Source organism: Muntiacus reevesi, chromosome 4, assembly GCF_963930625.1.
Source record: "Muntiacus reevesi chromosome 4, mMunRee1.1, whole genome shotgun sequence".
NCBI classification, from domain to species: Eukaryota; Metazoa; Chordata; class Mammalia; order Artiodactyla; family Cervidae; genus Muntiacus; species Muntiacus reevesi.
This window is the reverse complement of record NC_089252.1, coordinates 66,716,477-66,731,929: the sequence shown is the minus strand read 5'-3', so window position 1 is coordinate 66,731,929 and position 15,453 is coordinate 66,716,477. Positions and strand designations below refer to the sequence as shown.

At 48.5% G+C, this 15,453-nt stretch overlaps 1 protein-coding gene across 1 annotated transcript in view; it reads right to left on the bottom strand.

The window, feature by feature from the left end:
• Window positions 1–6,106, bottom strand: part of CMTM7 (CKLF like MARVEL transmembrane domain containing 7) — a 46,419-nt gene extending 40,313 nt beyond the window's left edge. Inside the window, exon 1 of the mRNA XM_065932926.1 lies at window positions 5,878–6,106. Within this exon, the coding sequence (XP_065788998.1) occupies window positions 5,878–6,036 (159 nt within the window). The 5' untranslated portion in view covers window positions 6,037–6,106. The remainder of the gene's footprint in view (window positions 1–5,877) is intronic.
• Between the last annotated feature and the right edge of the window lie 9,347 nt (window positions 6,107–15,453).

Below are 15,453 nucleotides of genomic sequence, written 5' to 3'. Positions count from 1 at the left end.
CAGACCAGGTGAAAGGCTTTCGCAGCAGGAGGCTGACTGCTGCTGGTCCAGAGGATGCAGCTGCGCTGGGAAGAGGGCCCCTTCTCCTTGCGAGCCCTCATCTCTCAGGAAGGCTAGGGGATGGAGGGCCAGCAGCCAGCGCCAGGCCCTGAGCCAGGCCACCAATGCCAGGGGGTTGCTAAGGACCCGGCAGAGGAATGCCTGGGAGTGAGCAGTGGGCAAAGAAACTTCTGAGCCAAACTGGTGACAAAGGAGGACAGCATGAGGCAGGCGGCGGGTCACTGGGAGGCCCCCGGGCAGCAGGCCTGGGCCGGTGCCGCAGGCAGATGGCAGGGCGAGGAAACAGATGGCGGCCAGGGGCCCCCAGGCAGGAAGCATCAGCCTGGAGAGCAGGGGATGAGCCTGGGAGGAAGGGAGGAAAGAACTGAAATGAATGCGCTGACCCACATAGGGAGGTCTCGGAATGTTCTGGAAGGTCTCCAGGATCCACGGTGATGCCAGGGACCCTGTGAGATTGTCTGGACTCACGTGGGACCACACACAGCCCCCCAACCCCCACCCTCGTCCCCCAGCCTGGTGGACCCCTTCAGCTGCTGTTTTCATCAGGACCCTCTCCTCTGGCCAGTGGCTCCCGATCGGGGTGCAGACAGTTATTTGGGGGTGCCCTGCAGGGGAATTCTTGCCAGTAGTTAGGAAATCCACATGGTCTGCAGCCTGAATAAATAAATCCTCACACCCATGAGGTGTCGTCATCCTTCCGATGTACGTGGAGGCTGTTGCCAATGCTTAAACACAACTGCCTTTCAAAGTATTGGATGAAAAGAGGGACTTCTCTGGTGGGTCAGTGATTAAGACTGAGTCTTCCACTGGTGAGGGGTGCGGGTTTGATCCCTGGTCGGGGAACTAAGATCCCACATACCTCTTGGCCAAAAAACCCAAACATAAGAAACAGAAGCAACACTGTAACAAATTCCATAAAGACTTTAAAAATGGTCCACATCAAAAGTATGTGATAAAAGAGAGAGACTGCAGTGGACATTATACAGTTCTTATTTCATTCTGGACACACAGATTTCTCCAAGACCTCTTGCTTTTGAAAAGGACACATGACTACTCTGACCAATGGTATCACCCTTGAGTCAAAGAATTAAAAAAGAGATATTTTCATACCAGCAACCAGTGACTGATGTTAATGCCAAAGAAATAAATCTTTTCTTATGAAGCTCTTAAAAAAAGAAAATAAAACCCTTACAAAGTCTTTTAGCCCACCTGTTTCTTTTCTAAAACATCAGACACCGAAAATAAGACTGTGACTTAAAATATTATTAGTACCACATTTGGCTCCTGGAAATTTCTGGATGATACAGAGACAACCATTGATTTCTGGACGTTAACAAGGCTATAGAGTTGTTTAATGCCAGCACGCTCAGCAGGGCAAGACGCACTCCATCTCTCTCTCTGTGAAAGGTCATGGCCATTTATCCGAAGGAAGTATTAATGGCTTTGCACACCAAAACTTCTCCGCAGGGCGGTTCATCACTGTCTTGTTCATCCACAGGCAGAACTGGAAGGTCCTCGAGCCACAAAAACAGGGGAGGGGGCTGGTCACACAAACCACGGTGCATTTGTACCTGGCTGCAAAAACACTGTTGAAAACCTCACTGCGTGCAAACCTTAGGTGACATGAAAAAATCCCCCATTACCTGTTAAGCAAATAAAAGCACTTTACAAACTGTAGCGTGTCATCCTACTTTTCTAAAAATAAGACAAAACCAGCAACCGCAAATCGTATGTCGCCTATGAAATAGTATAAAATTTTACTTTCAATAATAAACCCAGGGGGAGAGGAAGTGGGAGGGTCTAGTTTTTTCTCGGTTTCCCAAAGTTTCTACAATGAACAAGTATTACTTCTGTTACCGGGAATAAAGCCTGTAAGTTACGTCTTATTATTTTTATTTGTTTGACCACTGATGGACAGCAGTTTCTTATTGTTGGATTGGGACTGGGTTGGGGTGAAGGACTATTTTTTGGCTAGGTCAGGTCTTAGTTGTGTCATGTGGGATCTAGTTCCCTGACAAGGGATCGAAGCCAGGCCCCCTGCATTGAGAACTTGAAGTCTTAGCCACTGGACAACCAGGGAAGTCCCAAGGGGTCAAAAACTCATGACATGAGGTTCTTTGCTGCCCTCAACCCTCCAGCTGCCACGAAACAGGGCATGGGAATGCCGGCTGCATTTGGGAACCAAACGGAGGCTCCTCCTTCCACACAGACCTGAGACAGAACATGAAAGGTGAGCCATTCTGGGCTATGCTTGCTCATTCTCCACTAACAGGCCTTTTCATGGCTACAGAGGCTGCGTGCGATCCCCCACCGTCTAACTCCATCTGGGATGTGGGCTGTGAATACCCAAGGGAAGTCTGTACTTGCCCCACACTCCTAGGAAGTCTTTAGGAAGCCAGGAAAACTCAGGAACTCTCCCCAGACTCACACACTCACTCAGTCTCCTCCTTCAATAGTATTCCTGATAACACCTCTCTTTAGGGTAGTTAAGTACTTGTCATGCCTTCATTATTTTGCTGAAAAGAATGAAACACATCCTGGATACTATCCTAATCCCAAAGACAACCAAAAGACAATTTCCATGAAGTTCCAAAATGACCCCAGGGGGCTGTGCAGTCCCAGGTTGAGAACCATCGCTTCAACAGTGAATTGATACTGATATGATTACTTCCAAGATAATCTCAGAACAAGCACCGTATTCTCAGCACGCTCCAGCAGACCCTGGATGGGCTAGTCCTGGCATATTTCTCCAGACTCACTCACACCATTCCCAGCCCTGTCCCCTTCCCTCCAACCATCATCACTCCTCCTTCCTCCGGTCACTGAGCCCCTGTCTGTGCTCTTCCTTCTGGTAATGCTGTTCCCTCATCCTCCAAATATCCCTTCCACAGAAAAGCCCTTTCTTACCTCCCTGACAGGGTAGACCTCCCAGTTATTTCCCTGCGGCAGGGGTCCCCAGCCTCTAGGATCTGATGCCTGATGATCTGAGATGGAGCTGGTGTAATAATAATAGAAAGAAAGTGCACAATAATTGTAATGCACTTGAATCATCCTGAACCATCCCCCGTCCTCAGTCCATGGAAAATTGTCTTCCATGAAACTGGTGCCTGGCGCCCAACAGGTTGGGGACTGTTGCTCTGTGGGCCTCTTGTTCATAACTTTTCTCCCAGTGTACAATTTTATATTTAAAACCACTTAATGCTTACTTTCCCAATTATACTATAAAGAGGTCAGGGGCTGTTCCTGACCCCTCTTGTTCACTGGGCCTTCCACACTGTCCTAGCATACAGCAGGTGCTCTACATTTACTGAGTAAATAAAGGAATCTTCTAGGAATTCTCTGGTGGTCCAGTAGTTAGAACTCGGTGCTCTGACTGCAGAGCGCCTGGGTTCAATCCCTGATTAGGAAACTAAGATTCCACAAGCTGCACAGCGTGACTGAAAATAAAACTTTAAAAAAAGGAAGTTCCTGGAAGACACTTAAGGTTTCCATCTTCACTGCTTATGAAACTACATTCTGATTCTCCATCCTTATTATGGTTCTGCAAATGTCACAGTCTCTGCCGAAAGGATCTATCTTGTTAACGGCTGTACGCCACAGGCTTGGCTTCTACAGAGGTAAGAAGGGAGCAGATGCTCAATAAGAGAGATAAACCCCTTTCTAAATGTCAGGAAGAACTGCCCAACAATGGCCCTCTTCTCACCCTATCTCCTTCCTTTCTACGTCCCCCCTGCCCAGAATCGCCGGAATAAAGTCACCAGGAGGCCAACAGGGCATGCCCAGCCTGACACACCCACACTCAACTCAAGATTCAACTCAAATGTCACCTTAATCTTCCCTCCGTCCTTCCTGCCTTATGTGGGCAACCACAGATCTTTCAACTCCTCAACCAGGCAGTTTGGGGACAAGTCTGTCTTCTCAGCAAAACCACAGAATCCTTGAGGGCAAGGGCTTTGTCACAGCCATCTGTTTCCGGAGAAACAGAGGTGAACATGGCACTCACCGAAGTCTGATGAACAAACAAAATGATGAGGGGTGCTGGAGGAGCCCCAGGAAGGCCCTCTGGATGCCTGCAGGGGTCAGGGCACTCCTTCCAGCTCAGGCCCCTCAAGGACTCGGATGATGCCAGGAGGCCCGCCTCCAGCTCACACTCTGTGAGGATCCAGATGGGCCTTCCTTCCTCGAGTAGTGGATTTGGGGGGACTCCCAGAGAAGAGGAGGAGGAGGAGGAGATCAGCCCTAAATGGTCTCTGTGTAGTAATATGACCATGGCAATGGCAACTTCACTCCCAGAGGGTCTGCTCAAACCGGCCTGCATCCACAGGGCAGTCCCCAGGGAAGGAAGAAGGTCTAAGAACCCTCTGGGCACTCAGAGATGCAATTCTCCAAGTCTCTGTTCTCTCTGGGACATCAGGCCATCACTGTCACCTGCAACTTGGCCCAAGGGCCAAAGGTAAGAGGCTAGTTTAGGAGCTGAATGAAGGGGAGGTTTCTCTTCTCCACTGTGTGTATCTATTAAATTTATGGATGCAGATAGAGGCTCTGGCCCCAATCTTTGTCCACCAAACTCATCATTCAGCTCCTGATACACCTTCCAAGGCTCCCATTCATCTTTCTTAAGGATGGGGAGGTAGGTAGGTCCCCTCTATTTGGCTGATCAGATCTCTCAGTTTGAATCCCCCAAAATGCCCTACTCAAAGCCAACACAGCTGCACATGATTTATTTTTGTTAGTAGCTAAAATACTTCCACTTCCTAATTTTTAGTCCATCTAGATGCTCTTCTTTGAGAAAAGGGAACTCAGTCCCTCTTCCCTTCGGGTCTGGCCTAAGCAGGAAACCAGAGCCCCCTCTACACACCCTTGGCCCCCAGAGTAACAGAGCTGTGGATGCCTGTGAGGCCCTCACGCTGTGTCCAGGCAGGCCCGGCCTCTGGGTCTGTGGCCTTGTGTATAAGCCCCACGCCTCCCTCCTTTCAAAACTACCACTTTCTCCTCTACCATTCTCGCTGCAAACATTATCAGGAGTGGCATCAAAAAGAGTCCGGCCGAGTTTCCAAACACATCAGGCGAACGGGAAAGGTGTTTCAAGTCTAAAACTTGTGAGGAAGAAAAACTTGGGAAGAGAGAGAAGAATGGGGAACAGGCCAGGGCAAGGTCTGCGCTGCTGGAGGCCCCCGCCTCTGTCCCGCCCGGCTCCCTTTCCGGAGATGCCCACTCCCCAACAAAGTACAGAGGCCTCCCCAGTGACCACTGCAGTCCAGCGGCCCCGAGGGCCGGCCCTCCCTTGGGAGTCGAGGGGCAGGGCCCGGGACAGCTGCCCTAAGGGTCCCCGCGCCTTCTGCCCCCGGGAAGGCCGGGCCGTGGACCCTGCGCTCGGGCGAGGCCGCTCGGGTGGCAGGAAGCCCAGCGGCGCGGGGTTCGCGAGGAAGACGCGGCGGCCAGAGCGCTGGAAGAGGTCGGCTTCCGCGGCCTGAGCGCCGCCCCCCGGCACTCCCCTCCCCCTGCGCGGGTCCGAAGCGGCGCGGCCGGAGAAGAGGAAGGAAGACGCTCGGGAACTTTGGCCGTGGTTTCTTACGGTCCCAGGCAGATCGACCCCGCTGAGCGGCTGGAGAAACTTGGGAGCCCGGAGCAGGGGCCGCGGGAGCAGGCCTGGGGGTGCGCCGAGTTCCTCGCCGGAGGAAGCCCCTTCCAACTTGACTGGGGTGACTCGCGACCCCGCCCGGGGCGCGATGCTCCCGCCGCAGCCGCGTCCGCTCCCCGGACCCTGCCCTCCGCGTCACCCCGCAGGACCCCGGCCCGCGCCCCGGCCTCTCTTACCATCTGCGCCACCTTCAGTATCGCCCCGTGGGTGCGGGGGTAGATGGGATCCAGCAGATTCTCCAAGGAGCTCACGCCCAGCGGCCCCGCGCCGGCGCCGGCTCCCGGGGCGCTGCCGCTGCTGCACGTGGTGCGGACCAGCCCGGCTCCGTGCGACATCGCGCGGCCCTTGCCCGCGGGCCGCCTGCGGCGGCGGAGGCCAGGGGCCAGTACCAGAGGGGCGGGGCCTGTGTGGGCGGGGCCTCTGTGTGGAGGGGCGGGGCCTGCGTGGGCGGGGCGCAAAGCCCCGGGCCCGCGCGGGCGACGCCCACCCACCCACAGGCCGGGGCGCAGCTGAAAGGTGGCTGCGGCCTCCGCCCTCGGGGAGGCGCGGAAGTTGGACTGGAGTGGGGCGAGGGAAACGGATGCCCCCAGTGTTAGTCTTTCCGAGGTGGGCGAGGCCGGGCACAGCTGGTCTGAGCCTCCTGGGATCTGGTGTGGGCGCGGCTTGCGGATGTGTGCTAAGGGCCCTTGAAGTATAAACTACACTCGCTGAAATGCCCAAACCTTCCGTGTTCAGCTCCATTAATTGTTCTGTATGAGTGTACATCTGTGTAATCACCGCCCACGGGGGAAAAGTTCCATCGCTCTTTTCCCACTTCCTGTCGCTATAGATTCGTTTTGCTGCTTCTTCGTTTGTCCACTTTTTTGGTGGACAGAAGCTCTCATTTTTCTGGGGGGGGGGGGTAACTATTACTGGGTTTGCTGGGTCACCATGTGTGCATAGGTTTATCTCTAGAAGAAGCTGTCAAACAGCTATCCAAGAGAGATGCTGTTTCCCGCGTTCTGGATTATTTTTCAAATGAGCAAGCAGTATCATACCAAAGGAGATCATCAAGTCATCAAACTTGTTATACCACCAAATGTTTCCACACAACACAAAAACTTATCTCCTGAGGTCACTGGATGCCTGTGCTATCCTGTCAACAGAGAACTGTCAATTTGGCAAAGTCTTGATAATTTTTTTTTTCTGGTGGGACCATGTGGTATTTGGCATCTTAGTTCCCCAACTAAGATCCCAGGCCCCCTACGGTAGGAGCATGGCATCTTAACCACAGGACCACTGAAGTCCTTTGATAATTCTAGAATGTAGAGATACTCATGAAATCTCTGCTTTGACAAGTTTGCCAGGTGTTTCTACTGAACGCTCAAGTTTGAGAACCAGTTATTGCCAAAGCTGAAGCATTTGGGGATTCATGACGCCAAGTTCTCTACTTTTGTGTACATTAGAAAATTTTCATGACCAAAAAAAGAAACTGCCTCCAATATCTGTTTTCTGTTTAGACAACAGTCATAGTGCCTGGTACATGCATTTCATTCTCTAAAACAAAGGTAATTGCATCTCAGGGATGCTGTGACAATGGGACAGCCCGTGCAGGTGCTCTGGGACAGCTCCAGATGCCACAGGCATGAAGTTGATATCGCATGCCATTTTCTGTATAGTTTCACATCTTCACTTCTGTGCTTTTCCAAGGGTTCACAACACACTGTGGAGATGACAAGAGGTCTTTGTTGCTGTGAAGGCTTCAGGGAAGCAGAAAAAAACTAGCCCTGGATTACGCTTCCTTCCAGGGGCCACCAATCTTCTAAATCAGTGATTTTCAATATGTGTTCCCAGTATCACCTGGGAACTTGTGAGAAATGCAAATCTGACCGCTTCCCCCCTCCATCTGCCCAGACCTGCTGAATCAGAACCTCCGGGTATGAGGCTCAGCAACCTGCGTTCTGGCAAGGTCGGCCCTCAACCTCCTACGTGATTCAGATGCATTTCAGTTTGAGAACCACTGTCTTTTCCAAGTCCAGTGGAGCTGAAGCTGGACTGGGTTTCTCTGACTGCCCCTGGCCCACGTGCCACCCAGCCTAGATCACTGGTGGTGGCCCACTCTGTGTTAATCACTTTATCATGATCACTTAAAAGCTTGAGTGAGAGGGACTACCCTGGTGGTTCAGGGACAAAACTCCATGCTCCCAATACAGGGGACCTGGGGTTCGATCCCTGGTCAGGGAACTAGATCCTGCATGCCGCAGCTGAGAGCTGGTGCAGCCAAATAAATTTTTTTTTCTTTTTAAAAAAGCTGGAGCGAGAGGCTTGGCAGCACAAGAGCCATGTGCTGGCCTGGAGTGTAAGAGGCTCCACAGACCAGACCTGTGGCCAAGTACATGGAGATGTCTACACAATGGGATGCCCTCTTGGTGTGAAGGGCTGCCCCCTGGGGAGCAAGCGCTTAGGTGGGTGCACTCACAAGAGTGAGGGGGCCCACTAACTTGGCTACAGTCCATGGGGTCGCAAAGAGTCAGACACACCTGAGCAGAGCACAGCCATGCAGCCCAAGAATAACTGTGACTATCAAACAGGTCAGATCAATTTCACTGTTGTATTAAATTAAAATGAAGTCTGAACAGAAATGCTCACTGTGTATTCTTTTTTTTCCCCCCAGGAAAAACAAAGAAATTAAAAATCACCGCATGATCCTTTACAATTAAGCTCTGAGTTACACCACAACTTCCTGTTAGAAACTCCTCACAAAGAGATTTTTGTGGCAGCATTGATTTTTTGTGTGTGTGTATAGCTTATTTTTCCTCATTTTTCCTCATTCAAACTCTCTCAGCAGTTTAACAACTGATTTTCAATTTTGTAATCAACCTACCAACCACAGTTCAAGCACAGCTTAAAAAATGTGTTAAAAATACAAGTGTTAGTCGCTCAGTCGTGTCCAACTCTTTGCGACCCCATGGACTGTAGCCTACCAGGCTCCTTGGTCCATAGGCTTTTCCAGGCAAGCGTATTGGAGTGGGTTGCCATTTCCTTCTCCAGGGGATCTTCCTGACCCAGGAAATACAAAGTTAAATCATTAATGATGGTGCTAGCCAATTCTGATTGTGAATAAACTTGGGTTGTACTGCATTCATTTATAAAGTTTCGTTCAATGATTTATTGACCCATCATTCTCCTACTGTTAGGGTTTTAGGCTAATTTATTTATTTTTTCCTATTATACGTAAGACCAGGATTAGCATCTTTAGGCATGAATCTTAAGACTCCTAAGAGAAGGATCCCCAAATCAAAGGGAATGAATATTTTTAAGACTCTTCATATATACACACACACACACACACTCAGGTTTCTGGAAATGTTGTGCCACTTCACTCCCACAGCCTATGCAGTTTTCACCTACTTCCTTTTCTCACAGTACAGATGTTTTCTGTCCACTAGGCTGGAGGAGGAGCTGGCAGTTCCACTGTGTCTTCATGAAGTATCTTTCCATCTTCATCTTTCTTCCAGTTGCCTTTATCCCATGGCTGGCTCCTCCTCGTGGTCACAAGATAATTGTGAACTTTCCGCTTGTACATTTCCTCAGAACTCCCCAGCAAGCCTGGGTCACATGCTCCTGACTGAGCCAGTTGCTGTGGCCAGGGTGGGATGGGCTTAGACCCGGCCACACGCTCCATCCCAGAGCACAGTGGAGATGGCTTGCCCTGAAGACGCTGGGGTATAAGTGGGTGGTGTGGATACTGAAAAAAAACTAGGGCAGTCAGATGACAAGAGGAAGAAGGGATGCTGAGGACGCAGTGGCAAGGTCTGCTACATCCTGACTTAACTGTTACTCTGAATATTCTAGAAAAGAAGTCTGCTATTGACATGAAACACACCTTCCAAATAGAATGAATGCCTCAACTTTCCTGCCACTCACCTTAAGTTTCTGAAAAATCATCGCCTCTGGGTTGCCAAGCACTTTCCCTCAAACCTGATACTCTTTTATATACACCAAATATGTAAGTTTACTTTTAACAACAGATATTCTGATCTTTCTCATTGTCCAAAGTCATTAACTCTGGAAGAGCAACCTACCTTCTTTTACCTCTGTCTGCTTACAATTACTTCGGCAGCAAAATGTAGCCAGAATATTTACGTAACACCAAGTGAGGAAATATTTCTCAGGTTGCCCTTTTTCACTGTGCATCTGTGTGCATTTATGCTGATATGGGTTTTCCTCGGACACTGGGTGGGTTTGGTCCCAGACCATAACAATAATGAGAGTCACACACATTTTTTGGTTTCTCCGTGCATATAAAAGTTCTGTTTATACTATAGTCTACTAATAGCATTATGTCTAAAAAACAATGTACATAACTTAAAAATACTTTTTTGCTAAAAAATTGCTAACAATCCTCTGGCCTTCAGCAAGTCATAAGCTCTTTGCTTGGTAGAGGGTCTGGCCTGGATGTTGACGGCAGCTGACTGATCAAGGTGGTGGCTGTTGAGTTTTGGGGTGGCCGTCTTAGTCTTAAAATAGGACAACAGTGAAGTTTGCCTCATAGATTGACTCTTCCTTTCACAAATGATTTCTCTGCACTCGGCAGTGCTGTCTGGTAGCGTTTGTGCACAGATATTCTTTCAGAATTGGAGTTAGTCCTCTTGAATCCTGCCGCTGCTTTAGCAGCTGAGTTATGTAATATTCTAAATCCTCTGTTGTCATTTCAACAGTCTTCATAGCATCTTCACCAGGAGCAGATTCCATCTCAAGGAACCACTGTCTCTTCTCATCCATAAGCGACTCCTCACCCATTAAAGTTTCATCAGGAGAGGAGAGGCAGCACTGGGCCCCATCTGCCGGTTGGCTCTTTGCTGGCTGCTCCACGGCATGTGGGATCTTAGTTCCCCGAGCAGGGATCGAACCTGGGCCCCCTGCATTGGGAGCTCGGAGTCTTAACCACTGACAGCCAGGGAAGGCCCCAGGCTCCACTTCTAGCGAGCTCTCCTGCAATTCCCACCACATCTGCAGTTACTTCCTCTGCTGAAGCCTCGATCCCCCAAAGTCCTCCACGAGGGCTGGAACCAACTTTCTCCAAACTGCTGGCAATGTTGCCCTTTTGACCTCTTCTTACAAATCACGAATATTCTAAATGACATCAGTTGTTAAAAACAGTCCTTTCCAGAAGGTTTTCAACTGACTTTGCCCAGATCTGTCAGAGAAATCACTATCTACAGCAGTCAAAGCCTTACAAAATATATTTCTTAAATAATAAGCCGAAATGACTCCATGGTCAATGGGTTATAGAACAGGTGTTGTGTTAGCAGGCATGACAACATTAATCTCGTATTCATCTCCACCAGGGCGCTTGGGTGACCTAGTGCTTTGTCAGTAAGCAGTCATATTTAGAAAGGAATCTTTTTTTTTTTTTTTTTTTTTTGAGCAGTATGTCTCAGCAGTGGGCTTAAAGTAGTCAGTAAACCATGCTGGGAACAGATGTGCTGTCATCCAGGCTTTTGTTGTTTCACTGACGGAGCACAGGCAGGGTGGATACAGTATAACCCTGAAGGTCCTTGGGGCTTCCGTGGTGGTTCAGCCAGTAAAGAGTCTGCCTGCATCATGGGAGACCTGAGTTCGATCCCTGGGTCAGGAAGATTCCCCCGGGGAGGAAATGGCTACCCACTCCAGGATTCTTGCCTGGAGAATTTCATGAGCCTGATGAACTACGGTCCATGGGATCGCAGAGTCAGACACAACTGAGTGACTAACACTTTCACTTTAGGGTCCCTAGGATTTTCAGAATGGTAAGTGAATACGAAACTTAACTTAAAATCACCAGTTGTGTTTCACCCCTAATGACAGAGTCAACCTGTCCCTTGGAGTTTTGAAGCCAGGCGCTGACTCCTCTCCAGCTCGGAAAGTGCTAGATGGCATCTTCTTCCAATAGAAGCCTGATTTGTCTACACTGAAAATCCGTTATTTAGAGTAGCCACGTTGATGGATTATCTAGATCTTCTGCACATCTCGATGCAGCTTCTACAGCAGCACGTGCTGTTTCACCTCCAACTTTTTTTTTTACCTCCAACTTTAAAGAGATGGCTTCTTTCTTTAAACCTCATGAACCAACCTCTGTTAGCTTCAGACTTTTCCTCTGCAGCTTCCTCATCTCTCTCAGCCTTCCTAGAATTAAAGAGAGTTAGGACCTAGCTCTGGATTAGGCTTTTTTTTCCCCCCCTGCTTCAAGAAAAGTGGCTGTTTTGATCTTCTTTCTACACAGACCCCTAAAACTTACATATCAGCAATTAGGCAGTTTCCCTTTATCATTCTTGTGTTCACTGGAGTAGCGCTTTTAATTTCCTTCAGGAACTTCTTTGCATTTGCAACTTGGCTGTTTGGCACAAGAGGCTGAGCTTTCAGCCTGTCTGGGCTTTCGACATGCCTTCCTCATTAAGCTTAATCACTTCTAGCTTTTGATTTAAACTGAGATACATGTGCCTCCTCCTTTCACGTGAACACTTAGGAGGTCATTGAAGGGTTATTAACTGGCCTAATCTCTATACTGTTGTCTGAGGGAACAGGGAGGCCTGCGGAGAGGGAGAGAGATGGGGAACGAGCAGTTGGAACACACACATTTATGGACTAAATTCATCATCTTATATGGGCATGGTTTGTGGTGCCTGAAAACAAACAGTAACATCAAAGACCACAGATCACTGAAAGAAGCATAATAATGAGAAGGTCTGAAACACTGGGAGAATTACCAAAATGTGACACAGACATGAAGTGAGGAAATGCTATGGGAAAAATGGACTTGGCCCACATAGGGTTGCCTCAAACCTTTAGTTTGTATAAAACATGGTGTCTGTGAAGTGCAGTAAAGTGAAGGGCAATAAAATGAGGTGTGCCTGGATTGTTTTTTTTCCCTGTGAAAATCTCTTTTCAATTTAAGAATTTGCTGCTGCTGCTAAGTCGCTTCAGTCGTGTCCGACTCTATGGGACCCCATAGATGGCAGCCCATCAGGCTCCCTCATCCCTGGGATTCTCCAGGCGAGAACACTGGAGTGGGTTACCATTTCCTTCTCCAAAGCATGAAAGTGAAAAGTGAAAGTGAAGTCGCGCAGTTGTGTTTGACTCTTAGCACCCCCATGGACTGCAGCCCACCAGGCTCCTCCGTCCATGGGATTTCCCAGGCAAGAGCACTGGAGTGGGGTGTCACTGCCTTCTCCAAAGAATTGTCGAGGGAACAGAAATTCAGACTTTTAAACTGATTTCCTACCCAGGGCTGCATCTTCAGTTAGTGCTGTTAAATGTCTGTGCTCTGTGCAGAGACAGCTTGTGTATTTAACATGCTCGTGCACCGATACCCTGCAGGGAGTCACCTATGAAGGGAGAATTTTAAAATGTACAAAAGTAACTGATGCCGAACATTCTTGCCTCTAGATTTTCTTACAGTTTTAAAATATTGGCCAAACATTTACCTTGTGGGGCTAAGAGGTGGAAATAGCCATAGAGAGAAATTAAATGCCTAAAGCATTTCATTGATTTGTCATGAGTGGGTAAATACATCAAATGAAACCTGCCCCCCCTCGGGTTTCATTCTATCGAAGAGAATGTGATGGTTCTGGAAGGGCTAAGAGGTGAATGCAGACAACAGAGTGTAAGCACATTCTATTATACTTGGAATACTATTTTTCATCCCCAGAAAACTACTCTTCTTGTTATGCTGGCCGTGTTGCATGTGGCTTTACTTTTTTTTTTTTTCCCCTTCTTTCTCCAGAGAAAAATTAAGCCCAGTTCAAAACTTATAGCTTCAGGAGAAAAACAGAGAATCATTTTGTTGTCTAAAAATTCACACTTAAAAATTATTCATGAACAAAGTCAGCATTCAAAAGAAGAAATAACAACTTCCTTTCAGCTAAAAATAAATGTTTTTTTTTGTTTTCTGGGTGGTTTTTTGGAGGTGAACTTTCAAGGCAACGCTAAGCGTCATGCTCTTGAAAAGCCACAAAGAAAGACATGAGGGCAAGTCCCCCCACCCCACACGGACACAAATGAAACACTGATCTCTTGAAATAGAGCCCTTGAAATTGATCCCTTTGGTGCTTCCAGTTTAGGAAAGGTCCACAGCTGGTTGCAGTCTATTTGGAGGCTATTTCAAGTTGGCTAACGAAAACTTTTACCCCAGAAGCTACTTCCTATAAATGTGGCCATGGTTGTAGAAATCTCTCTCTCTCTCTCTCTCACACACACACACACACACACAGAACATAAAAACAGGCTTCTTCCTCATGACTGTTTCCAGAAACAGACCTCTTAGGTTACAGTTTCTCTGCCTTTCATGGAGACTTAACTGCAATACAAAGCCCTTAAAAATCCACCCGGCAATGTGAGATAATGTAAAAAAAGAATATATATGCTTATATATAAAGTGTATCACTTGCTGTGCACCTTAAACACAACACTGTAAACCCACTGTATTTCAATTTAAGAAAAATTGATACACAGCAGGTACGTGGAAGGTGAATATGCTTCTGCGAGTGTGAGAGCGGAAGATGGACAGGGAGGCAGGGCACACAAACCCTGACTAGTTATTTCAGCTTTTCCTGCAAAACCAGCAAGTCGCAGGCTGTCCGGGGGACGCCTGGGAACAGAACTCCAGAAAGATTGCGGGCAGGTGTGAGCTGCAGAAGCCGAAGCATTGAGACCACAGGTGGGGCTCAGACAGGCCTCCCGTGCCCCCATTCCCCGCAACCACTTTGGACCCACAAGCCAAGAACATTCTTCACTGCTCCTTTCAAAGGTCTGGGGTGGGTGTCATTAGACACTGGAGAAATCCCAACTCTCCTTCTTATACAGGGGGAAATAGAGCTTGGGTGAGGAATCAGAGGAACAGGAAAACCAGCACGAACAACACACAGCAGAAAGAAATAGCACCGCCACATGAGCAGAACGGCGGGGGGCCAGGTCCCGCTCCTGCTCACCAACTACACTAACATTTCTATGGTTTTTTGTTTTTCAAAAGAGGCTCAGTTTGAAAAATCACCCAAGGTACATTGTCATGCCAGCAAGAGCCATCCTGCCCAAGAACACTTCCTCTGAGCGCACATCTGCCTCCCAAACAGGCATCTTCCTACTGTCTCCTAAGAGCTGATAACAATGTTACAAACGATTCAGGCTGGAGCCTAGAGATTTGGGACCTTCGGGTCACACATGTTCCACTCAATATGGGACCTCTGTCTCTGGGGTCAGCAGGATGGTTTTAAGGTGCATGCAAGTATTTATTCTTTGAATGGTTACGAGTTTATTGTAATCAGTGTTAGAAACCAAACCACCAGCGCATCGGCCACGGTGCTCACAGCATCACTTAAGGGGGCTCATTACCAAGCTTCAAGGTTAGGCTCGTGAGATGCTTTTGGTGCCAACTGGTCAGCGTGTGAGAATCATGGATGCCAACGACCCCCAGGCTCGGGGAGATGGATCTCTCTGACACACTGGCCCGTGGACAGTGTCTCCCTGCAGTATCAACCCTGGGCAACCCTGGGAGGGTGAAGAACTCCCCGCAGCCCCCAGCCTCAGGCTTCAGCAAAAGGTCTCCTTTCTTGAATGAGACACCATCTTACCCTGGATTCTGCAACATTTAATCAAAAGAGAATCTAGCATTTTTAAAAGTTCGGTTTATAAACTTGATGCATTCTTCATATCAGTAGTTCATCTCTTTCTACATTGCCTAAGAAAATAAGGTCTATGAAGACAGCAACAAGATAGTTAAAGAGTTCATCAGAAGC